The sequence below is a fragment of the Ovis aries genome, chromosome 24 (assembly GCF_016772045.2).
Source record: "Ovis aries strain OAR_USU_Benz2616 breed Rambouillet chromosome 24, ARS-UI_Ramb_v3.0, whole genome shotgun sequence".
NCBI classification, from domain to species: Eukaryota; Metazoa; Chordata; class Mammalia; order Artiodactyla; family Bovidae; genus Ovis; species Ovis aries.
The window spans coordinates 16,026,612-16,054,606 of record NC_056077.1 but is presented as its reverse complement, the minus strand read 5'-3'; the positions used below and the strand labels follow the sequence as shown (position 1 = coordinate 16,054,606).

Below are 27,995 nucleotides of genomic sequence, written 5' to 3'. Positions count from 1 at the left end.
CACTGCACACAGGGCCCGATGAGGGGGAAATCTAACCACATTCCACTGTCCAAGACGGCAGTGCTCATAGGAAGGGGCATCTTTTCTCTGCACAAGCACTGCTTTCTGGCCAAGCCATGTCCCCTCCCTAGCGCGGCCACTTCTCTCTAACTCCATCATGGCATCAGGCACCAGCCTACAAGCACCCAGTGTTCACTAGCTCAGGTTGAAAACCCACAGGAAGAAAGAACGAAGGCCCCCTTTCCTTCCCTACCCAGGGCTTCTCCTGGCCCAGAACCTCTTTTCTCCTTCTTTCATCAGGTTCATCCCCTATCACCCACCTGACAGGAAAGCTAAAAAGCACCAACTTCCTCCGCATTCAAGCTTTCCCACAGGTTCAGCTACAATGTAGAGTTAAGCAAAGCCCTCTCACAAGTCAGAGAAAGAAGAAAAGGTGTCAGAAACTCTCTATGGGGTCTTAGATCATCTGACTGTGGGGGTGTGAGCCTCTGATTCCCTCAACAATGGCTCACAAGGAAGAAGTTCATATACGGATAAGACACATGGGGTCAGGGACCCAGAGGCACCTCAGGCAGGCTGAGGTAAGTAAGTGGGAGAAAGAAGGAAAAGTTTATGGAGGTACAAGGGTAAAAAAGATCTGGTCCAAGGTTGGTACTAAGTGCACAAGTTCAAACACACCCCAGAAAGTAGTTTTCACCTCTGAGCTCTGGAGTCGCAAGAAAAACATCTCCCTGTTCCAGACAGAGGCCACAATGGCTAGGTAGGTTCCTGGTGAGACATGTTGACGGCCACCATGCTTGCTAGACCGGCAAGCAGAGGCCACTTCTGAGCATCTCTCACGATGCTAACGACCACCAGTGACTAATCTCACCCTGGTGGGAGTTGGAGGGTGGGATCTGGGTCCCCTCAGTCTCCCTTCTGTGCCCAGCAGGGTGTCAGAGGGAAAGGATGGGCCCTGAGACACAGCTCCATCTACGGTGTGTCACCAAGCTCGCTCCACTCCATTGAGAGAGCGCCTTGTAGCCGGCCCTGAACCCTCCAGTCCTGAGAAGCCTCACTAGGCTACACGTGTCTGCCTGTGTTCAAACTCCAACACACACGATCCCTCCCACCTGCATATCTGACTCACCCTGGAGAAGGCCTTTTTTTTTTTTTTTCCTTTCTTAGACCACCTACGACCTTCTGATTCTCTTTTCTAGAACAGGGGTTGGCAAATGATAACCCGTGGGTTGAATCCAGTGCACTGCCTAAGTTTGTAAATAAAGTTTTATTGCAACACAGCCACACCCCTTCATTCATACTGTCCAGGGTTGCCTTAACTCTTTTTTTTTCCCTTAAACTTTTTATTTCCTGTTGGGGTATAGCCAATTAACAATATTGTGATAGTTTCAGGTGAACAGCGAAGGGACTCAGCCATCCATATATGTGTATCCATTCTCTCCCAGACTTCCAGGCTGAGCTGAGTAGTCATAACAGGGATCTTGGGGCTTGCCCAGTGGCTCAGATGGGAAAGAATCTGCCTGCAATGAAGGAGACCCAGACTCAATCCCTAGGTCAGGAAGATCCCCTGCAGAAGGAAATGGCAACCCACTCCAGTATTCTTGCCTGGAAAATTCCATGGACAGAGAAGCCTGGAGGGCTATACAGTCAGTCCATGGGGTCACAAAGAGTCGGACACGACTGAGCCAATTGCACTAACAGGGACCTTATGGCCCATGAAGCCTAAAATATTTGGTCTCTGGTCCTTTGCAATGTTAGCCAATCCCTTCTCTAAAATGTTTATCGTATTTATTAAATAGCATTGGCATTTATACACTACCGTGTGCAAAACAGACAGCTGGTGAGGAGCTGCTGTATAACACAGGGACCACAGCCTGGGGCTCTGTGATGACCTAGAGGGGTGGGATGGGGAGGGGAGGGAGGCTCAAAAGGAAGGGGATGTATGTATAATTATGGCTGATTTGTGTTGTTATACAGCAGAAACCAATACAACATTGAAAAGGTATTTTCCTCCAATTATAAAAATGTTTATTATTTATTATCTGCCTTCCCCCTCTAGGGCTTCCCTGGTGGCTAAGAGGGTAACGAATCTGCCTGCAGTGCAGGAGACCTGGGTTTGATCCCTGGGTCAGGAAGACCCCCTGGAGAAGGGAACGGCTACCCACTCTAGTATTCTCGACTGGAGAATTCCATGGACAGAGGAGCCTGGTGGGCTACAGTCCACGGGGTCACAAAGAGTCAGACACGACTGAGTGACTAACACTAACTGCCTTCCTCCTCTAGAACGGTAACTCCACAAGGCAGGGGCCACAGCTTGGTTCATAAATAGAGTTCAAACTTTTTGGAGGTGCCTGGCAGGTACTAAGCACTCAGTAAGTGTTTACTGGGTGGATGAATGAGCGGCCATCTGTGCACACATCACCCCACAAGTGAAAGTGAAAGTCACCCAGTCGTGTCCAGCTCTTTGCAACCCCATGGACCATAGACTGCCAGGCTCCTCTGTCCATGGAATTCTCCAGGCAAGAATATTGGAGTGCATAGCCATTCCCTTCTCTAGGGGAATCTTCCCAACCCAGGGATCGAACCCAGGTCTCCCTCATTGCAGGTGGATTCTTTACCATCTGAGCCACCAAGGGAAGCCCAAGAATACTGGAGTGGGTAGCCCATCCCTTCTCCAGCAGGATCTTCCCGACCCAGGAATTGAACCAGGGTCTCCTGCATTGCAGGTGGATTCTTTACCACCTGAGCTACCAGGGAAGCCCTCACCCCACAGGGAAGGTGATATTATCACCCCATTTTGCACGTGATCCAGTGAGGTTCTAAAGGGCCCAGCAACACGAAGCAGGGTTTCACAGCTCGTCCTTGGTGGCACTCGGTTTTGAACTCAGACTGGAATCTTCACAACTCAGTTAGCAGCAGTCAGTTATTCTCAGCCTCGCTTCCGACAAACCCAGAGGCTGTCTGCCCTCCTTAAACCAGCGGTGCGGCTTTCACACGGGGCCTCTTCTGCCTCCGCTGCTCCCCATGTCATCTCCTCTGCCCGTCCTTTCTCGCCCTGCCTTCCTCACGGGCTGTTAAGAGGACCAAATGACGTAACCACTGCAGCGTCACTTTACGTGCACTTGTATTTATCTATCTTTGTGTTTAAATATCAACTTAACTGTCACAACAATCTTTTAAAGTAGGGAGCCCCACCAGCCCCATTTTACAGGTGGAACACTGAGGCACAGAACAGTAATGTGACTGGTCCGAACTCAGACCAATAGAGAGGGGTGGCTCCAGGATCTGAGCCCAGGCCCTCAGCTTCTGACAATGAGGCGATGCTTCTCTTCTACAAACAAAGCGGGCTGAACGAGCCCCAAAGCATCCTGGGGCCCGCATTGCAGTGTCCCCCGTCTGTGGATGTGGGGAGCCACTCTGCATTTGAGACAACCTGGGGCCCCCCTCAGGGCAGAGGCCCAGCCCACCCTCGGGGGAGAGAGAAGGGCCCACCCAGCAGAACCAAGGCCACCCCTCCTCCTGACCTGAAGCTGGTCCCCGCAGAGGGCACAGGGCAACCAGAACCACCTCCCACCTCCAAGTCCAGGGCCCATGGCCAAGCTCGCTGGGTAGACAAGGGGGAGCCTCAGAAGGTCCCCTGGGCTCAAGGGAGGAGGAAGCCCTCATCCTGTCTACCCCCTCATCAGCCTGTTGATTGGAATCTCTGAAAATGGTTTTCACAATTCAGTTAGCAGCAATCAATTATTCAGGACCCCACTTCCCACAGACTCAGACTGCCACTGTTAGCAAGATAATTTCTGGACTCTGCCCAAAAGCCCTGCTCCAGGCTGCCAGGCAGCCCCGTTTATCTTCTCCCTTCCCCAGAGACCCCCAAAGCCCAGCAAATACTACCCACCCTGACCCTGGGCACACAGATGGGTGGGCAAGGCCCCTCACTGCCCAGAGCCTGGGAGGGGGTCAGACCGCCAAGGGCTGCTCCCAGCCTGCATGACTCACTTCAGGCTTTGGGGCAGAAAGTCTGACCTCAGTTTAATCCAACTGGAAAACAGGACTCAGGATTTCCAGACCCTCTGCCAGGCTCTGGGATGAATCCCATGTTATTTTCTAAAATGCTTCAGGCTCAGAAAACACTGTGTTCTACAGAAAGCGCGACCTGTGAGGGTCTCGCAGGCATGCTATCACCCTTTCAAGCTCATGGTCAAGAACTTTTGGGGCTTGGCAGGGGCGTATGAGCCATTAAGACCATTAACATTTTTCCTCTAAAAACGTGAGGCTCTCTTCAGGAGCAAGTTCTCACATCCCTGAGCGGCCAGAAGGAAAGCGATGTTAGCAGACACCCCTGGGAAAGACTTGCAGGTTCTGGCATCAGACTCATCAGTGGTCGAGCACTAGTTCTGCTGCTTAAACAGGCATGACCTTGCCTGCAAGCTACTTTTTCTCTGAGCCTCAGTTCCCACATCTGTTAAATGGGAGAGTAATGGCACCTACCCTCGCCTAGGGCTGTAGTTTGTAATAAATAAAACAGCTCATGTGAAAGCACTCAGGTACCATCTTGTTTGGTACCTCACAGACACCATAGCCTCTTAATTCTAAGACCCTGTTGCTTCTGAGATGCACTGTTGATTTGTTCCAGGGCAAGAGGCTGCATGAGGAAGCATAAAAGAAAGACACACATCAATCGTAAAACTCATGCCAGATGTTAGAAATGCTATTTGTTAAGTGTAAAACTATGCATCTTAAAATGAATTCAATTATTACCATCATTACAATCACTGTATTAATTTTAGGTGAGAAAGCAGGTACAGAGAGAACACATGACCGGCTGAAGGGCACACAGTCATTCACAGCTGAGCTGGGAACAGGATCCAGTCTTCCTATCTCTCTGGAGGGAGGAAGGAGAGGAGGAGCCGAGTTATCCAGGCAACCCCTCCCTGCTTCCAATTCTTCCTCCTCCTCCTCTTCTCCCCCCTTTGCTAGTCTCCTCCCCCTCCTCCTCTTCCTGCAAAGATGAACAGTAATAGAACGGTTCCTCGAACCTGGAGAGCCCATCCCTCTTTCCCTCTTGGGAAAGACCTGGCCAAGCCTGTGCCTCTCCTCCCAGCTCTTCTGCGTCTGCATGGGGCCAGCCGAGCATGGCAATGGAGAGAGGACCACGTGTGCTGCCCCATCCCCGGTGAAGATGCCACAGCGACCAGCCTCTCACTCGCCCTGCCTGTGGTCCTGGAAAACGGGGGTCCCCGAAGAGGTGAGAAGCAGCGGAGGTCTGCCAGGCCCGTGGGCAGGAAGGAAGGGGCGGGGCCAGGACTGGCAGAGGGGACCTGCCCTGGTCCAACCAGGTTCAGCCAGTTCTCAGTCACATGAAAATGACTTAGCAGTAGGTGCCACGGTGGTTAAGAGCGTGGGCTCCACACCAGCCTGCCTGGGTGAAACCAGATCTGTCTCCTACCAGCTGTGCCACCTTGGGGGAATCACTTCCCCTCGCTTGCCATACTTCCTCAGTCCACAAAACAGTGACTTCCACAATGCTCACATCCCAGGGCGCTGGAAGCATTAAAGAGTGAAATGCTTGGCATGTGTAGTGCTTAATAAATAGCACCTGCTATTATTATTATCATTTAATTACTATAATTCAGCAACATCATGAATGTCTTCATCCACAGGCCCCTGCACCAGGTACTAAAACCACACAGTAAACCCTAAGGTGCTGTCAGTAGGGTTGGGGAGCCAACGAGAAACCAACGAAACTACACACGATTCACGTTCTAGCAAAACTTTGCCTCCGGATGGTAAAATGTCATTTGGAAACAGGGCCCTCTAGCTCTTTCTTTTAGAAACTCTGATCTTTCACGCAATGACTGAAGGAAACAAACAAAAACACCTACTGAGCATCTACTGTGTGCCATTCACTGTTCTAGCCCTGGGGAGGCCCTGATGGGGGCAGGGGAGCAGCAGGGATCAGCTGCACTGGTGATGGGGACTCCTGATATGGTCTCTCATGACACTGGAGTTTATCATCAAGCAGAGGGGTCGATCTGGGAGGTGGAGGGGCCGGGAGGAATAAGATGCATTTCTGCACAGGAGCTGCTTCCCAGGTGGCGCTAGTGGTAAAGAATCCGCCTGCCAATGTGGGATATATGGGTTTGATCCCTGGGTCAGGAAGATCCCCTGGAGGAGGGCATGGCAACCCACTCTAGTATTCTTGCCTGGGGAATCCCACGGACAGAGGATCTGTTCTTCCGGGAGTCAGACACCAGATCCACTTGGTGAAATGCAGAAGCGACCCCAGCACAGCACAGCGCCCACCACCACCATAGCCAGACACAGCTGCCAGGCCCCTCGCTGCCACTTCTCTGGGACAATGCTACTAAGCGGGAGTTGGTATGGGATGCCAGTACCAAACAAGCCCCTTGAGAATGGGACCATGGATGGGTAAGTCTGGATATGAGATGAAGGCAGAGGAAATTGCTGAGTTGGGGACATCATTCCAGAGGGGCAGGTGGGAATATGAGAGGGCCCTGAGAAGGCAGGAACATCTCCTCTTGGAGACAGAGTGGCTAGAAAGGCAGAGAAGCGCTGAAAAGACCATCAGAGCCAGCATGGTTTTGGACAACCAACAGTAAACCTTTCGATCTGTTCGAGTTGTTGTTATTCAATGGCTAAGTTGTGTCCACCTCTTCACGACCCCATGGACTGCAGCATGCCAGGTTTCCTTGTCCTTCACCCTCTCCCAGAGCTTGCTCAAACTCATGTCCATTGGGCCAGTGATGCCATCCAACCATCGCCTCCTCTGTCACCCCCTTCTCTTCCTGCCCTCAATCTTTCCCAGCTTCAGGGTCCTTTCCAATGAGTTGGCTCTTCGCATCAGGTGGCCAAAGTACTGGAGTTTCAGCTTCAGCCTCAGCCCTTCCAATGAATACTTAGGATTGATTTCCTTAAGGACTGACTAGTCTGATCTCCTTGCAGCCCAAGGGACTCGCAAGAGTCTTCTCCAGCACCACAACTTGAAAGCATCAATTCTTTGGCACTCAGCCTTCTTCTGTTCAAGGACCACTTCCAAATCACATGTCTAAACCAGTCAACAGTTTTGAGGTTTCAGGACAATGGGGCTGATGGATACACTGACAAGGCTAAGAGGAACCTTACATCAGAGAGCGCAGCACAGTGGCCCCGAAGCCCCTGCAGGCCCTCTTCCTGCTGTTTATGCCCTTGCTCGTGAAGCTCACTCTGTCCCCGTCTTCCCCCAATCCCTGCCTGACCACCTTCTATTTATTTCACTCTAAATGTCATCTTGCCAGGGAAGCCTGCCCTGATGACTCTTCCATCACTCACTGTCCCTGCTTCCAGGAGTGAACTCCAGGGGGGCTGGGACCCTGTTTTGCCCACTGCTCCCAGCATGTGTCAGCACGTGCCTGGTAATACTGCTAATGAATGAATGATTCAGGGCCTGTGACTACCCTGGGGAAATCTAGACACATGATCATTATATGCGAGATAAGGTACATAAAATGGGTAGCACATGATACACAGTAGACCATCAATGGATGCTGCCTGGAAGATATCAAAACGGAAGCCCAGCCCACAAGGTTGGTCTCCCATTCCTCCCAGAAAGTAGCCAGACAGAAGCCTCTTGCCTGGCTCCCCAGGTTCCATTCCCCAGGCCCCACCCAACCTCAACAGTAACCGCAGGACAAGAAGAATGCTGGCTTTACAAGACCAGGACGGCATCAGACCTGGGGGCAAAGCTCTCCGGGAACCTGCAGGAGTGTCGGCGTATTCTACAAAACAACAAAACGCCTTGCCAGCCTTCTTACTCTTAAAGGCAAGAGGAAGTTGGTCAATAGGAACACAGTGCAGAAGGCTGGCTCTGCCTTGATGTGGGCCGGCTAAGCGATAACTTCCCCTAACCCACCCCGCCCAAATAACACGGAACTTCAGAGACTTCTGCTACCCACCGCTTCCTTTACTCAGCAGCCAGAACAGAAGCACAGAGCAGACAATGTGAGTTAGGAACACTCAGCCCATTCACAGGTTCTAACCCTAAGAGGAACGAGATCAATATTCTGTGCTTCCTAGCTAGAGGATCTTGTAGAAAAACGCTACCATGTTTGGGTCCTGTTTCATGAATGCCTGTTTTTATTTCTATTTAGCCCCTTTCCTATATTCTTTCAGGTTCTCAATGATGATTTTTAAATAAAAACTGGAAACCATCATTTTCATCTCTTGCATTTAACGTCGAAATCCAGTACAATATTGTAAAGTAACTAGCCTCCAATTAAAATAAATAAATTTATATTAAAAATAAATAAAGTGCTTTTATAATAGGCTATTAATTTTCCTCTGGGCACAGTTTTAGCCTCACCCCACAGGTTTTGATATGAAGTATTCTCATTTTCATCCATCACCCTAGAATCTAAAATTCCAAGTTTGATTTCTCCTTAAAGAGTTATATAGAAGAGTTTTGTTGTTTTGTTTAAATTTTCTAAGTGATAGCCTTTTAGAAGGCTAATTTTTAATATGTCTTATTGTTTTATAAGTCAAGCCTGGATGATTTCTACTTTTGAAATCTATTACATTTCTTTTGAGACAAATTATCCATTTTAATTAAGGCATCATAGAACATCTAGAAAAGAATCTTTAGAAAGAAAAGGCTTCTCCTAGAACACAAACACACATATACCTTTGTAAACAGTTTCATAGAATACTTACCAAAAAAGCTTATCTTTTCAAAAGTAATCCAAAGAAAGAAAGTAAACAAACTATTAAGGAGGCGGAAAATCTATCAGAATCTAAAGATTAAAGTTCTCCTATCTAGAAATTCAACACCTAGGAACTTTACCTGTAATGGCACCGCTCTACAAACCCATTTTAAAGACTAACACTGAGGCTGTCTGAGACTGAGCCAGCTGTACCATTACATTTTAGCTGAGACTGCATTTCAATTCCACTAACTCCTTCACCACAGAACCAGCTGTCTTCCAAAAGAAATACTAAAACATCCTCTGAGCACCTTCTCTGGTGACATCTTCTCTGGTGACATTTCTGAATTCTGTTAATTGCACAAGGCACAAACAGAAGGCAAGATTAAAACAAACAAGACTTTACCCCCTGTAAAGTGGGCTGGTCTGAAAAAGGAAGCTGCTACGACTTTTTGAGGAGCCCCAGAAAGAGTATTAAGCCATCTGTCAGCCAGTGCCAAGCAAACCTGAAAGACAAGTGGATCCCAGGGAATCCTGACATTGTTCTCTCCACTCTGTCAGGGCCTCTGCCTACAAAAGTAGGACAGCAAATGGAAAAGGACCAGCGGTGCAGGTACTGACGCAGGACTGACGCTGCTAAACGATACTGACAATGCACAGCAAGGCAGCTCCTTAGGGGGAATCTCTGAACTCCATTGCTGTGGCCACATACAACGTCTGCAGTCCCTGAAGGGACATTTCAGCTCGCTGTTTCAATGCAAAATGACATATGCTACTGAAGGCTAGAGATCTTATTGGGGACGCAGAGCTGTATTCATCTACTGCCCAGCAAGAAAACCAGAACAGCCAGAGATAAACAGAAGTCAATCAAAGCAGAAAGTGACATCAGAAAAACTCTCCTAATTCTGGCAGACCTGTTTTGCTGCATAAAGATAAGCAGCCTTTGGACAATACGGCTTCGGTATAAGAAATTCAATGATGGTACCATTCCCAGAACCAACTAAAGCAGTTAACATCAGGCATGTTCCCAATATCCTTGAAGGTACTGAGGTGGAAGAACAGTAATCCACTAATGAATTGCGGCTCTATGGATGCTCAATTTTGCAAGACTAATTACCTTTTTTAAAGTAAGCCTGGTTTCAGAGCTTCCATACATGAAAATATCACCGAGCCTTACTCCCTAGTAGGGAAAGTAAGACTTCCAATTTTAAATACACTTGTCAAGTCAACCCATTAAAAAAACAAACAAACAAATAATGAAGAGCAGGTAAATCAATTCCTCTCCTACATAAATACCCATAGAAATGCTTATGAAACATCTTTTTTTTTTTTTTTACCTAAAGGCCTGCCCAAGAATGTACGTAGCAGTGCTCTTTGTAATGACCAAAAACTGGGATCTTCCCAATAAACAGAACAGATATGCAAATTGTGGTATGCTCCACAATGAGATATTATAGAGCCATGTAAACAGACAATTACAAATACATAAAACAATGCCGCGGAGAAGGCAATGGCACCCCACTCCAGTACTCTTGCCTGGCAAATCCCATGGACGGAGGAGCCTGGTAGGCTGCAGTCCACGGAGTCGCTAAGAGTTGGACACGACTCAGTGTCCTCCCTTTCACTTTTCACTTTCATGCAAAGGAGCAGGAAATGGCAACCCACTCGAGTGCTCTTGCCTGGAGAATCCCAGGGACGGGAGAGCCTAGTGGGCTGCCATCTATGGGGTCACACAGAGAGTCGGACACGACTGAAGCGACTTAGCAGCAGCAAAACAATGCAGATAGAGAGTCAGAAACTTTTTTGTAAAATGCCAGATAGTAAATCTTCTGGCCTTTGTTTAGTCTATTCAACTCTGCCATTTTAGGGGGCAAAAGCAGCCAGAGTTGGTATGTAATAAATGGACATGATCAGGTTCCAATAAAGCTTTATTGATACACACTGACATTTAAATTTCAGTGCTTTTCTCATATCACAAAGTATCTTTCTTTTGATTTTTTTCCCCCACGAATTTCAAAATGTGAAATCCATTCTTAGCTCATAAGCCTATGAAAACAGACAACAAACGGGCTGCATTTGGCCTATGGGCTATAGTCTGCCAACCACTGATGTGATCTCATAAAATGTAATCACAAATGATGTTCAGTAAAACAAACCAGGCAAAAGGGAGTGCAGACCACGTGATTCTATTTCTAAAAAGAAGCAAAAATAACTTATGGGGTCAGAAGTCATGACAAAGGTTACCTTTGGAGACATAGGGATTAGAAGTGGAAATAAGAAGGATCCTGGGGAGGAGGGAGCCGTAACGCTCTGGGCTCTGATCGGAGTCCTTGTTACTCAAATGTGGGCCCTTGGTTGAGCTGTACATTCACAATTTCTGCCCTTTTCTGTACGTATGTTCTATTTTAAGCGAAATTTAGCAAGTTGTTAAAATCAAGGCAGGACCTTTTAACCAGCTTCAAAACCAGACATTTAAAGAGACCCACAGCCATCCAGTTAAATTAGCTACACATCTATCACCATGGTCAGATAGTGGCCAATGCTTGAGTATTTAAAAACATTTATTAAAAGCAGACTTAGATCACTTTCCCTCTAGCTGTTTCTGCATTTGCTTCCAGGGTGAGGTGCATTTCATGAGTTAAAGGATGGTGCGCCCATGGATCCCCGTCAGGTCACTTTTGTCTGTATCTATGGGAAGCTATGATGCTAGCCCGATGACCAGCTCCTCCTAGTGTGGAGATCTGCCATCCATACTGTGAATGTAAATAGCATCTGGCAAAACAAGTGGCCTTCAACCTGCAAAAGACCCCGCACTGGACCCACACAAAGGAAAAAGGCCAGGCCTGGCTTCCATGTGCTTCTGAGAGAATACGCAGTTAATTATTTTCCCTCGCGGTCAGCAGCTGAGTCTCACCAAAATCCATGCTTGTAATTATTGCTGTAATTATTATTTTAATACAGCTCAGCAACTTATCAAAATGTTACCCTGTAGGTGCTACCTCGCTGCCACAAGGATACAGGGTAGAGGCCACTACCCCACCCTGCTCTGCGTGAGAGGATGGCGGGGACCCTGGCAGGGGTCCTTCTACCACGGCCAGACTGCCAGCTTCACCAGTGCTCAAGTCCACGGTCATTTTAATGCCCGTGCTCTCTTTAGAGACAGTGAGTCACGATCTGCATTTTACATCATGGTTTGAACTTGATGGGTCTCAGCGGTTCCATTCACGCAATGGGTAAACAGTGCCACCTTTTTGCAGAGGTATAGTGAAGAATTCCTCGCCAGAACTGCTTTCTTAAAACATTTTGTGCAGTTCAAGCATGTGATCTGATACACAGGCTTCCCAGCTACACTGCCTGAGTTAAGATTCCAAGTCTACTGTCTACGACTCTGAGCAGTTCTGTGCCTCAGTTTCCTCATCTGTGAATGGGGATAATATCGAAAGGCTGTTGGAATGATTAGATGAGATAATTCATGACATGCTGTTTAGCACAGTGCCTCGCACATAGTATTTAATAGATAATAGTAGTAGTAGTAGTATTTTGAGAGTAATAAACAAATGCTAACAGCGGTCCTGCAAGAAACACACGTAAGTCAGGTAGACTGGTGGGAGCCGTGGCAAAATGGAAAGCAGGGTAACCCCACTCCCCTGCCCCCTAAAATTATTATCTCTTCGGGAAGAAAGGCCAGAATTTCAAAAATTTTAATAGCAACTTCAAATCAGATGTCTATTTGAAATCACTGATTTTAAAACGATGGAGAGTAATTTAACTTAAAAAAAAAAGAGAAAGCAAAAAGAGGAAAGCCAGCTCTATGCTGCTTCTGTTATTCCACCTGTAACTCAGATCCAAAGCATAGGCCCTGGCTCTCTTCACCTGTTTTTTCCAGCAGCCACTTTTGTTGGGGTTTCTACCACCTGCTCGCTCTAATAAAGCATTTGTTTGTGCCCCATGATCTTTTTTTTTTTCACTCTAAAAGAAAGTCAAACAGCAGTCACCACTTGTCCTAAGAGGAGTTAATAATCATCCATGCCCATTTGCAAACAGGCCAGCTTTTATTTCATAAGAGCCACCCTGAGGTCATCTCCACCCTGTCCTCTGTCATCACCTCTTCTTCTAAACAAGAGGGAATCAGATATAGCAATTTGAAAACTATTCTTCAGCAGGACGACGAGAAAAAGCAGGTAAGGGGAGTATTTTACATGGGGGAATGGAATCCTCTATAGCCTGATGACAAGCAAACAGGGCTCTCTGTTTGTGCCTTTCCTAACAGCTGCCCCTTCCGAGCTGGGGATAAAAGAGAGAGAGGAAGAGAGACAATGAATAGGCTTTTATTTCAAAGAGAACATCTGCAAAGCATGGCCCTACATTAAAAAATAAATAGAAAACAGCCACCAGTCTGGGAAGAAAGAAAAAAAAAAAAGATGTCCCATTACATTTCTAATTAATAAAGCACCACTTCACAAGGAAAGAAGGAAAAGAGACAAGTTTTCCAGATCCCCAAAGAAAGGAGGCTTAATGAGGTAACCACTGTATGACTTGATCTATCTAATCTGGTTTTAATACTCCCCTTAAATAATGTATACATTAGCTCTCCATTACCAAAAACATTTGTTTATTTTATTAACGTTGAGTCTGGTTGAGTGCTAAGACTTTGGGAAATTACCATGCTGTCCTTGGGCTCTCTCTTTATTGCTTCCTCTCTTGCTCTTTATAAAATGATTAGTTGTCTCCATTGCCCTTTTGAATTGCTGTTCTAGTGCTGCGGTTCTGTTATCCTGGTTCTGAAGACAGAGTCTTGGTTCAGGGCTAAGTTAATGTACTCATTATGGGCCCGATTGGGGACCCATTCATCATGCCTAATTCATGTCCAACACACAGGGGACCAGAGTACAAAGAGTCAGTGTGAAGCAGAGGCCCAGCGCGAAGCCAAGAGACACCAGGAAGGGTCCAGACTTGAGTCCAGAAGACAGGCCTGGGATGTTCCATAACTACAGGAGCGCTGCAGACAGCGACCCAGAACATCAGAGAGGGCCCACAACAGGGACGTCCACCGGAACAGACCCAGAGCACAGTTCCTCGTGACATCTAGCTTAAATCCTCTCCACTTGGACTTGAGAACAAAACAACACAGCTGTTTACCAGAAGTGCGGGGTATCTTCAAACTGGTTAAGCCAATGTTTACCAAACCTTAGTCATTCCATCGCCCCCATCAATCATACCTCTAAATTGGGGTCAGGATTAGCATTAGCACAATATGCTTAGGTACTATAATTTAGGTATTTTCAACATGTCAGCCAACATTTTTACTTAAATGTCACTTGACCTGCATGCTAGGCAGTAAGGGCCCTGACATGACCAAGGCTTGACTGGCTCTAGTTCCCTATTTTCCCTAATATACATTTAAAGATATATACAGCCATGTCAAGTGTCAAAAACCCTCACCAAGAAGCAAGGGCTGAGTGCATCTGGGAGGTCACAGGTGCCCTGTTTCTTGGTCTGGGTGGGGGCTGTTGTTGTTGTTATTGTTGTTCTATCCCTTAGTCGTGTCTGACTCTGTGTCATCCCATGGACTGTAGCACTCCAGGCTTCCCTGTCCATCACCACCTCCCAGAGCTTGCTCAAACTCATGTCCATTGAGTTGGTGATGGTTGCCATCCAACCATCTCATCCTCTGTCGTCCCCTTCTCCTGCCTTCTATCTTTCCCAGCATCAGGGTCTTTTCCAATGAGTTGGCTCTTTGCATTAGATGGCCAAGGTATTGGAGCTTCAGTTTCAGCCTTGGTCCTTCCAGTGAATATTCAGGGTTGATTTCCTTTAGGACTGACTGGTTGGATCTCCCTGCTGTCCAAGGGACTGTAAAGAGTCTTTCCCAGCACCACAGTTCAAAAGCATCAGTTCTTTGGCGCTCAGCCTTCTTTACAGTCCAACTCTCACATCCATACATGACTACTGGAAAAACCAGTTTTGACTAGATGAACCTTTGTCGGCGAAGTGATATCTCTGCTTTAACTGGTGAAGGTTACTGAGTGTATTCACTACATGAAAATTCATCAAGCTGTACATTTAGAATAATGTGTACTTTTGTGTATATATATTTTGGTTAAAAAACATTTAAAAATATAGGCAAAAGTTAGGAAATAAACTTTGCACACCTATGAATACAAACTCTTTATTAAAAGCTACTATAATAGAGACTGTGTGCCCACAAAGCACCTTCAATCATACATGAATCAGAATCCACGTGCATACTACATTTGGGATTCCTGGGGTCAGTCTAGAGCTATTGTAGCAAAAGATATCCATCCAAAATAAGTCCTCATGTGAAACTAATTAAAATGAATCAACTGCATCGTGAATAAATCTTCACACATGGCCTCTTATCTTCTCTCAGCACTCGAACTGTAAGCCACTGTATTTGGAACAACTTGATATTTTTAAAGATGCGTGTGTTTGGGGGTCATTCTGCCTCTAGACCGTAAACCCCATGAGAGCAGGCACAGCTCACTCTCCCCTCATACTTTGTAGAGTGCACACAGCAGGCGCCAAGCACTACCTGTTGAATTAATGGACAGAAGGGAAACCTCTGATGGATTTTACTCACTCATTCTCTCTTGCTCCACCAGGGATTACACAGTGATAGCCAACTAGTCTGACTGCTCACAACGTTCTTCTGTTCAAGGCTGAAGACAGGAGCACCGCCTTACATTCATGCAGGGTTTCTGAGCCTCAATACACTTTCTCATCTATTTATCAAATCGCATCCTCAAAACCCAGTCTAGGGAAGGGCAGGGTTTATTAGCATCATCTGGCAGAAATGCCAAAAAAGACACAAAGAGGTGAAAGTCAGGGTTTGCCCCTTGACAGAGTCGGCACTTGAGCTAAGACGCTCCAGAATATTACACTCTTCTACCCCCTCGTCCAGCCCCCAGGCCAGCTCTCTGACAACTCACAACATCCCAACACGTGTTGTTGGGGGAGGAGGGCACAAGGCGGTGAGGAGCACAGAGAAGGGAAGGCAGATGATTCAAAACAGGGCATGACCTACACCCCCGGCAAAAGGGAAGCCGGCTGACCAAACGGTAGAATGCATGGCTCTATTCCTGTGGCGGACACTTCTTTCACCATGTCTTAATGCCTAACGCGCATAAGAATTTGCATATTCTGGGAGTACACTAACGGCAGGGAGAGAAGGAAGGAAACCTCCATCACACAGGGGAAGGTAAACGCAGTCGAGATGAAGAGCTATGAATAAACCACATGGGGATCACTGAAAAGAACCACAGACACTTATTTTTAGCTCGGCACAGTGAACACAGACATCTTCCAGGCAGAGGCTGCAAACTTCTCAGCCAAAAGGGCCGAGTCAGGTGTCACAGGTGAAGGAAGAGATCTTGGGTGGGGGGTGTCTCAGGAACCTGGAGGATCCCAGGAAGCCCCTTCCGACTTGGCCAGTGAACAACAGGAAAGAATGTGGCCCTGGGCTGTCAGATCTCGACTTTTTAAGGCATTCCAAACGACCGCATCGTCCTCTATCCTAACCCTTACACTTTGGTGCATTTTTTATTTTAAGACAGTGGGGGTTAAATAAAACCTACCCACGGGCTACAAGCATGAGGGCCCATCTTGCAAGCATCCCTCGTGGTGAGGCTACATCGGGGACGGTGGGAGCAGGGACCACGAGCCGGGAGGCGGTGCCCTATCAGCAGGCCTTTCCAGCTAGGAAAGTCCCTGCATCATAGACAAGGAAACCCTGCCCCAGAGAGGCGAAGGGACGTGTGCATGACACACTGACCCTCTGTCCTAACACTGCATGACACGCCTCCCAGGCCCTGCAACTTGCAGCAACCTGCACTCCCCACAAACCTTACCTCTGCATTCATCTCTGGGCTCCCTGTTCAACCAGAAGAAAATGAGCTTAAACTCCACAGATGGGACAGGCCAGCCTCAAGTCTGGCAGTTTTGGGGCGGGTATTAGGAGACTTGAGGGCTTTCAGGCTCCTGAAACACACTATTCCTGGCTCCCATCTAATGGAGGACACCTTTCTCTTGTGTCCAAAAGAAGCCACTGTACAGTGAACTGGGCTAGGACCAGAGGGGAACCTCTCTGTTGACAGGCCGTGGTCCCAACCCTCGCCAGCTGGACTGGCCCTCCGGGAGGGCAGGGGCACAACTGCCCTATTTCACAAAGGCAGTCGTGGTGCTGGGCATTGTTGGAGCGGAGGGTGGGTGGAAGGGTGGGCTTGTCGATGGATGCGCGCATGCATGCATGCAAATAGGGATAGGAGAGAAGTGAGAGAGGGCAGGTGTGAAGAACAAGGGACTTACTGACTCTGAACTGGGTAGAGACCTTTGGAACAAAGGAACTCAACCTTTGGAGTCACCACCAACCTTCAATTCCTAGTCTGGCTGCCTCTCAGCTCTTTAACTTTCATACAACTCGTTGCTTTGCTTTCCTTATTTGTAATCAGGGATGAAACAGAGATGAGACTAGTAGTCCATAACTTGCAGGACAGGGATTCAATAAGATCATGTCTTCTCAGTATCTCCACAGCGTCAAGAGCAAGGCAAACATTCAATAAACAGAAGTCCTCCTCGTCATCAGGATCACAGTTACGATGTCTGTACCCCTTGGGTAGGGGACATCTGCATTAATTTTTCTACCCCATGAGCTCAACTTGTTTGGGCTTAAACCACGTGATACGTGGCCAAGGATTACAGCAAAGGATCCCCTGGGGGGAGAAACGCTTGTCATTAACATCCCTGGACACATCAGCCTGGATTAGACGCTCAGATAAGCCAGCAGTCACCTGCCTGGGACAAACCAGGGCTGAGACAGAACAAATCCATTTTGTTGCCCTCAGAGGCCCCTGGAGGGGGAGATTTCCCCCTTCCCCAAAGGCTGGAGATGCCTGTAGGGTCCTGCTCCTTGCCCATCAGGCCGGGTGTCTGGACTCCTGGACTCTGATAGTAATCACACCAGCTCCCTATTCACGATAGCACTGACGGGGTTAAGGGACACACACACACACACACACACACACACACACACACACACACACACATATACACACACACCTGCCCTGTCCCTGCCACCTTCGTCAAGGCGCTGGCTTTCGATGGGGGAAGGGGCAACCCTAACCCCAGGGATCAGAATGACAGAACTCGATCAGTATCTGCGGGCAAACGGACAGTTCCTGTTGCCCGCGGAAGGAAGGAAGTGCCCAAAAGACAGTCAGACTGCGTGTTCCTGGTGACACCTCCAGCTTCATCCAGGCTCCTGGGGGCAAGTCATGGGTGAGCAGAGCGGCAGGAGGCCCTCTGACCACGAATGAAAGGCTGTCCCTCTGGCCAAGGAAGCCTGTGTAGCGCCCTCTTCCCCTCCTCCCCGGGCAGGGGGAGCTGAATTCAAAACACCTTCTTCCACCAACTCCACTTCCAGCAGTTCAGGTTCAGTTATTCCCTAGTGTGCACGATGCATATTTCACTAACAGGTAATACCTTCTTTTTCTGGACCATAAAAGCCTGTCCTTGGGACTGGGCAAATTGCGACCGCATCAATTACCTATGTGCCTCCTTAAATGAAGTCTGCGGTTCCAAGGTTGGGGACCTTCACAAGATGCTTAGAAGAGGGAGGCTGTGGAAGAGAATGATTGAGAGTACAGACTGCCGGGGTTCAAATCCCAGCTCTGCCATTGGTACTGTGACCCTTGGGAAAACTGTTTTAAGCTCCCCACATCTCACAGTTTCCTCACTGTAGTGTGAGGTTTAAATGAGCTAATATTTGTGAAACACCTCAAACAGGGCCTGGTTCTATTAAGTATCATGACTGTTGGCTGTTGAAACGTAATAGTACCTTCCTTGAAGAAATAAAATACATGAGGACTAAAACAATTGCTGGTAAGCCGTAACTGCTACAGAAGCATCACTGCTATTATTATGATTACCCTCCTGAAAGTGAAAGTGGCAGTCACCCAGCTGTGTCCCATTCTTTGCCACCCCATGGACTGTAGCTCACCATGTTCCTCTGGCCATGGGATTTCCCAGGCAAGAATACTGGAGTGAGTTGCCATTCCCTTCTCCAGGGGATCTCCCTGACCCAGGGATCGAACCTCAGCCTCCTGCTCTGCAGGCAGATTCTTTACTGTCTGAGCCACCAGGGAAGCCCTTCTACCTGATCTCATTATTCAGGGGCCTGATTCAAGAAAAGCTGCGTATCTCCTCGTTTTCTAGGGCTGGCACATTTTTATGAATCTGCAACAAGTAAGGAAGGTGACATGAAGGTTTTCAGCAATGACCCAGCTGCATATAGGGTTTTTCAAAGACCTCTACAGACAAGGCACTCTGAAATCTGGACATTGAGTGAGAGGCAGTCCTAGGTCTGGATTCCAGTTCCGCTGCTCCTCAGCACAATCTTAGCGAGCAAGCTGCTTTTCCACTCTGAGCCCCATCTTTCCTATCAAGTAGGGGTCGCAAAGAGTCAGACACAACTGAGCGACTGAACTGAACTGAGGGACAGTAACAGTTCTATCCCACAGAGTTGAGATGATTCATTGAGACAGTGAGATAACACCTGCAGAGCCCTCATATCCCCACCATGTAACTGGTACCCAGTTCAGTTCAGTAGCTCAGTTGTGTCTGACTCTTTGCAACCCCATGGACTGCAGCATGCCAGGCTTCCCTGTCAATCACCAACACCTGGAGCTTGCTCAAACTCACGACCAGCATGTTGGTGATGCCATCCAACCATCTCATCCTCTGTCGTCCCCTTCTCCTCCTGCCTTCAATCTTTCCCTGCATCAGGATCTCTTCTGAGTCAGTTCTTCACATCAAATGGCCAAAGTATTGGAGTTTCAGCTTCAGCATCAGTCCTTCCAATGAATATTCAGAACTGATTTCCTTTAGGATTGACTAGTTGGATCTCCTTGCAGTCCAAGGGCCTCTCAAGAGTCTTCTCCAACACCACAGTTCAAAAGCACCAATTCTTCAGCACTCAGCTTTTCTTTTAGTCCAACTCTCACACACAAACGTGACTACTGGAAAACCATAGCTTTGACTAGACAGACTTTTGTTGGCAAAGTAATGTCTCTGCTTCTTAATATGCTGCCTAGGTTGGTCATAGCTTTTCTTCCAATGAGCAAGTGTCTTTTAATTTCACGGGTGCAGTCACCATCTGCAGTGATTTCAGAGCCCAAGAAAATAAAGTCTCTCACTATTTCCATTGTTTCCCCATGTAGTTGGCATGAAGTGATGGGACCATATGCCACGATCTTAGTTTTCTGAATGTTGAGCTTTAAGCCAACTCTTTTACTTTCTTCTTTCCCTTTCATCAAGAGGCTCTTTAGTTCTTCTTCACTTTCTGCCATAAGGGTGGTGTCATCTGCATATCTAAGGTTACTGATATTTCTCCCAGCAATCTTGATTCCAGTTAGTGCTTCATCCAGCCTGGCATTTTGCATGATGTACTCTGCATATAAGTTAAATTAGCAGGGTGACAATATATAGCCTTGACGTCCTCCTTTCCCAATTTGGAACCAGTCTGTTGTTCCATGTCTGGTTCTAACTATAGCTTCTTGACCTGCATACAGGTTTCTCAGGAGGCAGGTCAGGTGGTCTGGTATTCCCATCTCTTTCAGAATTTTCAACAGTTTGTTGTGATCCACACTGTCAAACGCTTTGGCGTAGTCAATAAAGTAGAAGTAGATGTTTTTCTGGAACTCTCTTGCTTTTTCTATGATCCAATGGATGTTGGCAATTTGACCTCTGGTTCCTCTGCCTTTTCTAAATCCAGCTTGAACATCTGGAAGCTCTCCGTTCACATACTGTTGAAGACTGTACCCAGAAAACTGGTGATTTCTAGCCAGGAGACCATAGCCTCAATTTTGTATGCAACCCTTTCTTTCATCCTGAATTACTGTGCGTGTCTGAGCAATTAACAACATCATGTATGTGAAACACCTAAAGGGCGCCTGGCATACAGTTGTCACTCCATAAATGTTAGTACTCCTCTCTCTCCCACATTCCATCCTGCTCCAAGGCTGACACACAGAGGAGTTGGACGCATTCTACTGCCTTGGATTACACTCAAACCCTACTTGGCTTGGAAAAATGAGTAATTGCAAAAATTTGCTTATTTTCAAACATATGAAGAGTTTCTTTTTAAGAATAATGGCTCACATTTGAGCATTTATTATGTGCCAGGCACAAACTGGCTCACACGTCTTATTACATTTCATCCTCACATAACCCCATGAGATGGCCCCGATTTTCAGAGGAATGAAGTTAGAATAACTTGCCCAAGATCCCAGGGATGGCCCAGAACCAAGCCAGGATCTGAACCTGGCAGGAGTGGACCCAAGGGTAATTAACAGAGGCCTTTGTCCCCTGAGTATCCCTCCCTGTGGCTCAAATGGGAAAGAATCTGCCTGCAATGCTGGAGACCTGGGTTCAGTCCCTGGGTCGGGAAGATCCCGTGGAGAAGGGAATGGCAGCCCACTCCAGTATTCTTACCTGGAGAATCCCAAGGACAGAGAAGTCTGGCAGGCTACAGTCCATGGGGTCACAAAGAGTCAGACACGACTTAGCAACCAACGCCTTTCTGTCTCTCGTACCAGGGCCTGGCACAGGTTTCCTGTGACTTTTCGCCTGCTCCCACAGCCCTTCCTTTGAGCTTGGGTTTTATGAGGTTGAGTTTGTATTTACTTTTTGATTTTCCTCAAAGCATTTTCTCTTTGGTTCTGGTAGATAGGGATTGCAAGCAATAGAAGTGGGAGATGCAAATGAAAAAAATGGAGGATTTATCATAAGTGACAAGTCTTAGGGCGGTGTTGACCAAGCTAGAGACCAGGCAGTCCAATTATGACGGCACCGTGCATTTTCCTCTTTTTGCATGTAGATTTATGGCCCCATTGATCATAAATAGCTCTGGGTGGGAGGACAGACACTTGCTTAAGGATATGTTGTTTCTGGGGAAATACACACACACACACACACACACACATACACAACGATGTCAGATATCTGCTCGAGATCAAAATAATTTCCTTTTCTATTAACAGGATGGATCAAAGTTGGACAATCCCCAGCAAAAAGGAACTTACAGTTTGGCTTCCTATTTGCAAAACAGCAAGCATCTGTCACTCAGCCTTCTGGAAGGTTAAAATAAAAAGGGTTGATGAACTAGAGAGAATGCCTAAAGTGTAAAAAGACTGGAAGGAAAGTGAGTGTAAATATTACATATATGTGCATATAATAATTTCTACCTTTATTTGTCTATTTTATTTAACATTTTTCAGGATATGATTAAGCAGATGGCAGCATTTGCATCAAGATAAATATTGTTCAGTGATGCATATTTCTGTATACAAAGTGTAATGCACTGCTCAAGCAAAAGAAAACTCCATTGAGAGAGTGAGAAAAACGAACCATCAATAAACTGCCCTCTGTTCTCCCTGGTCTCAAAACATTTGGATAGAAAGAAAAGCTACGCCTCTGAGGCTGTTGGAACCAGAGGCGATCTGGATATAGTGAACCAATTTTTCAAAGTCACTGCCAATGTCTGAAAAAGTCCTGAGTTATCTGAGTAATGTGAAGTATGAGGAATTTCTGCCGAAAAATCAACATTTCAAAGGGGTCAGACAACACAGAAAGACCATTCTACTTTAAGTGTATGGACGTGTGTGTGCCTGTGTGTGTGTGTGTGTGTGTCAGGACAATAAAAAAGTAGGTTTCTTAAATGAAACTTACTGAGTAGTAGTTTATCTAAGGACTCAAGCAATAATGTGAGGACTTCAGAGGATCACTGGAGGCAAGGGGAAAGAAAATAAACATTCATTACATTAACACACAGCTTCTTTCATTCTCCCCCAAATTGATTCAGAACCTGTAGTGTGATCTTTCTGACACTGCCCTCGACGTTTTCCCTCCCTTTATAAGTGAGCCCATCTGTTTCTTACATTCTGAGATGACAGTAAAACCCAGAGTGTACTGGAGACCCGGTGAAGGAAAGAGTGCCACAGCCAGGGAACTCAGCTGTCATCCGCCCAACAACTCTAATCTGTAAGAGCTTTGGGAGAGGCTGAGAGGCAAAGCCTGCAAATCTTTCAGGGAAATGCCCGTCTCGCCACCATCCGCAAGCTCTCTGGCTCTGTCTGCTTGAGAAACTGGGTGTTTCTTCTTGGCTTCTCAAAATGCACCAAAATGACAATCAGGCCCTTCTCCAAACAGAAAAAGTACAAATGCAGAAGCTCTGGAAAGGTGAGCACAAGGAAGCAGCGAAGTCTGGTTTAGAAAATAACCTGAACACAGTGTCGGCTTGACACTCTTTGAGACATACCCACCACCACCACCACCACCAGTGCTGAGTCTCTCTGCACCCAAAAGCACAACTGCCCACCCCACCCTCTTCAGAGCACAGAGCTGAAACATCATCTCCCGAGCATGCGCCTCACCAGCTCTGTAAAGTCATGGGGATTTTTTTTAAGTCTCACTCCCCAATCTCCCTCCGAGGCATCATGCACCAGCAGCCTCCGCGGGGTCTGCAAGCAGACCGCACGTTCTGAGGGCCTCAGCGGCCTGCCCAAACGGCCTGGTCCTTTCCTCCTAGGCTGCAATCTAAGCTCAGGCAAAGCCGGACTTTGGGAACAGCCTGCCCCCTTCTGGTCTCCTTGAGCTCCGTGGAAGGGCAGGGGCTGGGTGGGCACAGCTACAGGAGGATGGGCCCCCCCGCTCCACCCTGCAGGTCTGCGCTGTGATTACAGGATCTGATAGGGCACGGGGGTAGACATCATCGGGGAAGGGAACAGCAAGGACACGGACGAACAGACTAAATATCCAGTACAAATCCAGGCGAGACGGCAGTGAACAACTGCATGGTAGACAGCCACAAACAAGGGGGGAGGACAGAAAAAAGGGGGACAACAAATACAGGTGTGTCTATATCGGAATGAACTGAGACCCTGGGAGGTGTGTGCAGGGGGACAGTCACTGAACTTGCAGATGAGAGCAGAGTTGCAGAAAAGCAAAGCACCTCAGCTGCTGGAACCGGCATCCCAACAGGAACAGAAGAGGAAAAGAGGCATGCTCCTTCCTACCTTCCCAACTGCTAACCTCAGCGCCGCCCAGCTGGAGGATGAGAGAGGAGGACACAGAACTGAACACCCAGAGAGCAGGTGTGGATGTAGGACCCCAAATGTCAGAGACCCAGGGAGGAATCAGCCAACCAGGCTTGCTTCCCTCCCTCTACTTGTTTCAACAGGTGGTATGTGCATGGGGAAAAGCGCCTCCTGAAGTGCATCTGGACCCCAGATGCAAAGGATACAGTTAGCCCCACACTTCCATGGCTATCCTACATGTTCCCACACTGGGCTAGCAGTGCCTGTCCTGAACCTCCTCTCACCCCACCTCCCCGTAGGGCTCCGACTCCAGAAAGAACTTCTAATTGCATTTCTGCCCAAACACATCACTATCCACTCCTGGAGTTCAAAGGCAGTGTCTGAGAGTACCCTTTGCTACAAATAAGAGGCATTCTGAACATTCTGGTTCCCCACCGGGACTCTCACTCCATCCTCCTCCCCCGGAATGAGGAAAAGACTTCTCCCTGCTACCCACACAGACCAGCCAGCAACGTGAAATGCCATCGCATCACGCCTTGGGCTGGCTCAGCCCACAGACACAAAGAACTGCACTCTGGCAAAGAAGGTTGCCTCTCTGCCTCCAAAGTTTGGCAGATCAAAGGGTATCATGCTGTGTCTGAAGGCAGCCTTCAGTGAAGGCTCCCAAAGCGACAGGTGACAGAGACATGCATTCAGTGCCTAAGAGCCTGAAATTACCCCCTGGTGTCTAATGTCCCCGAGGGTTGGGAGAAGCTCCGTGGGTAAGCGGCAGGGATGAAGATACAGACACATCACGAAGATACAGACACATCCGTAAGCTTGAAGACAGACACGCCCACAGGGTGCCGAGACCCTGGCTCAAAGTTGGGGACTCTGACCTCTCCTGTGTGCTCTGAGTTCAGAGGGCTAAGCAAGGTGGGCCAAAGAAGGTGCAAAAGGCTTCCCAGGAGAGGTCGGGGGCAGGGTAGAAGACACCCAGATGGCCCCAGAAGATCTGCGGAAGGAACAGTTTCAGAGCCTGGATTGTTCACACCCAAGGAGGGCAAAGTAAACCCACAGAAGCCTAAGTTGAGGTGCTGTGATCTGATACACAGCTGGCGACAGGAATGAGCCACACACGAAGACAGAGAGCTGGACACAAACGCCTAGGAGAAGGGGCCATGCCCTGATACTGGAGACAGGGCACCAGGAGAGAGCAAGGTTAGACATGGACAAGGGAGAAAGGAGTCTCAGGCATCCAGGGACGCAAAACAGGAGACTCAAAGTAAGACCGGGCACTGGAGACAGAGTCTTGACTCCGGGGCACGGGTGAGGACCTGGGACACTGATCCCAGACCCCTCTCAGGCCAGGCAAAGACAACGAGGCAGCAGACGGAGGACTGAGTGGTGTGCACCCAGCTGGGCAAAAACCAGAGATGCGCTGAGCACCACCGCCGGAACAGCGGCTGCGGATCCCGGCACGGTCTAGGCGCTTAGACCCGGGGCGAGGCAACAACACCCACAAGCACAGAGCAAGTCGGGGCGCCCAGCTAGAGTGACGGGGACAGGCACCCAGCCAGGCTCCGGTAACCCCCCAAAGCGCCTCCTCTGGAGATAACTTCCCCAGACCCCCAGGGGGCAGTCCTCAGACTAGGGATGGGGCAGGGACCCAGCCCCGGCTTCCAGGGGAAAGAGATGTGGAGTCAGCAGGCTTGGGGAGTCCCGATCTGAGGAGCGGGGTTCAAGGGCTGGGGGGCGGGGAGCGTGGGGTCCGGCCGCCAGCCCTCCGGTTTCCCTCCCTCCATCGCTCCCTCCAGGACGCGAGCCGAAAGGGCATCTTACCAGCGCCCGCGCGGCCAGTGACCCTCGGCTGGCCGGCTGCTGCGCGCGGGGTGCTCCGGGGCCGCCTCCCCGCGCGCGCGCCGGGGGCCCCCGTCCTCCGCCGCCGCCGCCACCGTCTCCTCCTCGGGCTGCAGCCGGCTCGGCGGGCAGGTCCCGGCGCTCGCGGCGCGGGGCCGGGGCCGGGGGCGGCTGCTCCGCACCGCCGGCCGCTGCGCCCCCGCGGCGCTCCCCTGCCCCGGAGTCGAGGCTGCTGAAATTCCACACGACCAGCGTCTGCAGCAGCAGCACGGTGAGCGCCGCGAGCAGCGCCGAGTGCGAGCGCCGGGCCAGCCTCCGGGCGCACGGCGCCGCCACCATCTTCGGAGCGCGGCGGGCGAGCGGGGCGCGGGGACCCGGGGCGCTCCGGGCCGCCCCCGCGCTCCCCGCGGCTCCCGCGGCCGCCGCCGCCGCCGCCTGGGCTCCCGCTCGGGCCGCCGCCGCCGCCTCGGCTCGCCGCTGCTCCTCCTCCGCCGCCGCCGCCGCCGCTGCCGCCGCCGCCGCCTCCACCGCCGCGGCGCGGAGTTTTCAGACGGGCAGGGACCCGGACGTCACCAGGAGGAGGGGAAGGCGGGGAGGCGGGGAGCCGGAGGCCGCGGAGGGGGGCGGCGGGTGCGCGCGCTCGGGCGGGGCGCGCGGGGAGGGCGGGGGCCTCGGCCGCGGGGCTCGCCCGCCCCGCAGCCCCTGCCCCGGGCCCGGGGGCGCGGGGGCTGGGGGCGCGGGGCCGGGGGCGACCTGGGCCTGGGCGGAGAGGGGCGGGCCTGGGGGCGGGGCGAGGGAGGGAAAAGCAGGAGGGAGAGGAAGGGGGCGGCGGCGAGCAGAGAGGGCCCCGGGTCCCGCGGACCCCGGCGGGAGAGGGTGGGGGGAAGGGGGACAGCCCCCGCCCGCTGCCGAGGAGACGAGGCCGGAGGCATGAAAGGAAGAGGGAGCCTGGGGTGAGGGCGGGCCCGCTCAGAATCTAGGGGAGGTCGGGAGGCTCGGGGGTCCTGAGATCCAGCCTTCCATGTGGGAAGCAAGCACGAAACAGCTGAGTGGAGCGAGCTCCCCGCCCGGAGTTTGCGGTCCAGGCGTCTTCTCTGGGCAGAGACGGCTTGGCAGGTGGAGACGCGAAAAACGTGTCAGGAGTGTCTGAGCCAGGGAAGGGGCTCACGCGGCCGATCCCTGGATCCCTAGCTTGAAGGGGAGGGGAGGAGGCTACACCGGAGTGTGCGTGACTCCTGAATCACACCCCGTCCCCTAGTGCCAAAGATGTGCTAAGTGCTTCACTGAGTCACTCCTCTGATCCTTAAGGACCAACAAGCCAGGAGACTTCCAAGCCCAGCTGGCAAACAAGTGCTTTCCTGGGGAGAGAGTGACTCCATGGAGTTCCTCAACCCTTAGGCTGCAAGCCCCAAAGGCTGGTCCCTGCCTTCCACCAGGTCCTTCTCATCCACCCTGAAGCTCGCCTTCCTGACTGCCCAAGGCTCACCTCCTGAGAGAACAAGTGGGTCTTACCTCGCAAAGTCAAGTTCTTTCCCATCAAGGCTGAACTGTCCCGGTGACCTTGAGCCAAGAACTCCTCCCTGGGCCTGAGCGTCCTCCTCTGTCAATGAGGGTTTAGGCTCACAGATCCCAGTGGACTCAAGTTTCATCATCAGCCATCTCTGACTCAGTCTTTCCAGTCTTTCCCTCCGGTGTCCTCTTGCCCAGCAGCCCTGAGCACGTGGTGAGTTCATAGTAGGAGTGGGTGTCCCAGATAAGACTCAGCACTATCCAAAAACCATAGCAGATCAAACCCCCAGCTTGTGAACTGGGGACTCAGGGTGAAGGCTTTGCATCTTATCCACTGTGTTCTTCGACCTGATCCTAACTTTAAAGGGAAGAAAGTGAAAGAATAATGAGAAGGAGGCAGGGGAGAGATTTGTTTCACTTGCTCAACCACAGTCTGTGAACATCAAGGCAAAGTGCAGGAATCCAAAGGTGAGCGAGGCTTAACGTCCCCTTCCGCAAGCCTGGAGTCTCGAGGAGCCAGTTGTGCATGTTGGTCACTAACTAACAGTGAGGTCAGTGTTGCTTTGGAGACGTGCACAAAGTGCTCTGGGTTCATGAGCATGCAGTGGGGGTGGCCACTGAGAAGGTGCTTTCTGGATCCATGTAACAAGCAAACCCATTTCCCTGAACTGGCAGTGTAAAATGCCAACTAGGGAGATCTAAACTCCAGACAAGGCTCAGCTTTCAGACTATCCAAGCCTGGCTGGGCATGTGGCCAAGCATAGAGGCCGCCCCCCTTGGGCTCAGCCCATCTAACCAGGAGTGAGATAGAACGGAGGCAAGCTTCTATAGTCACACAAGT

The 27,995-nt window shown here is 49.7% G+C and overlaps 1 protein-coding gene across 1 annotated transcript in view; it reads right to left on the bottom strand.

The window, feature by feature from the left end:
• XYLT1 (xylosyltransferase 1) overlaps positions 1-25,984 on the bottom strand; it is a 349,663-nt gene extending 323,679 nt beyond the window's left edge. The window contains exon 1 of the mRNA XM_027961195.3: positions 25,628-25,984. Coding sequence (XP_027816996.2) covers positions 25,628-25,984 — 357 coding nt within the window. The remainder of the gene's footprint in view (positions 1-25,627) is intronic.
• Positions 25,985-27,995: the final 2,011 nt, after the last annotated feature.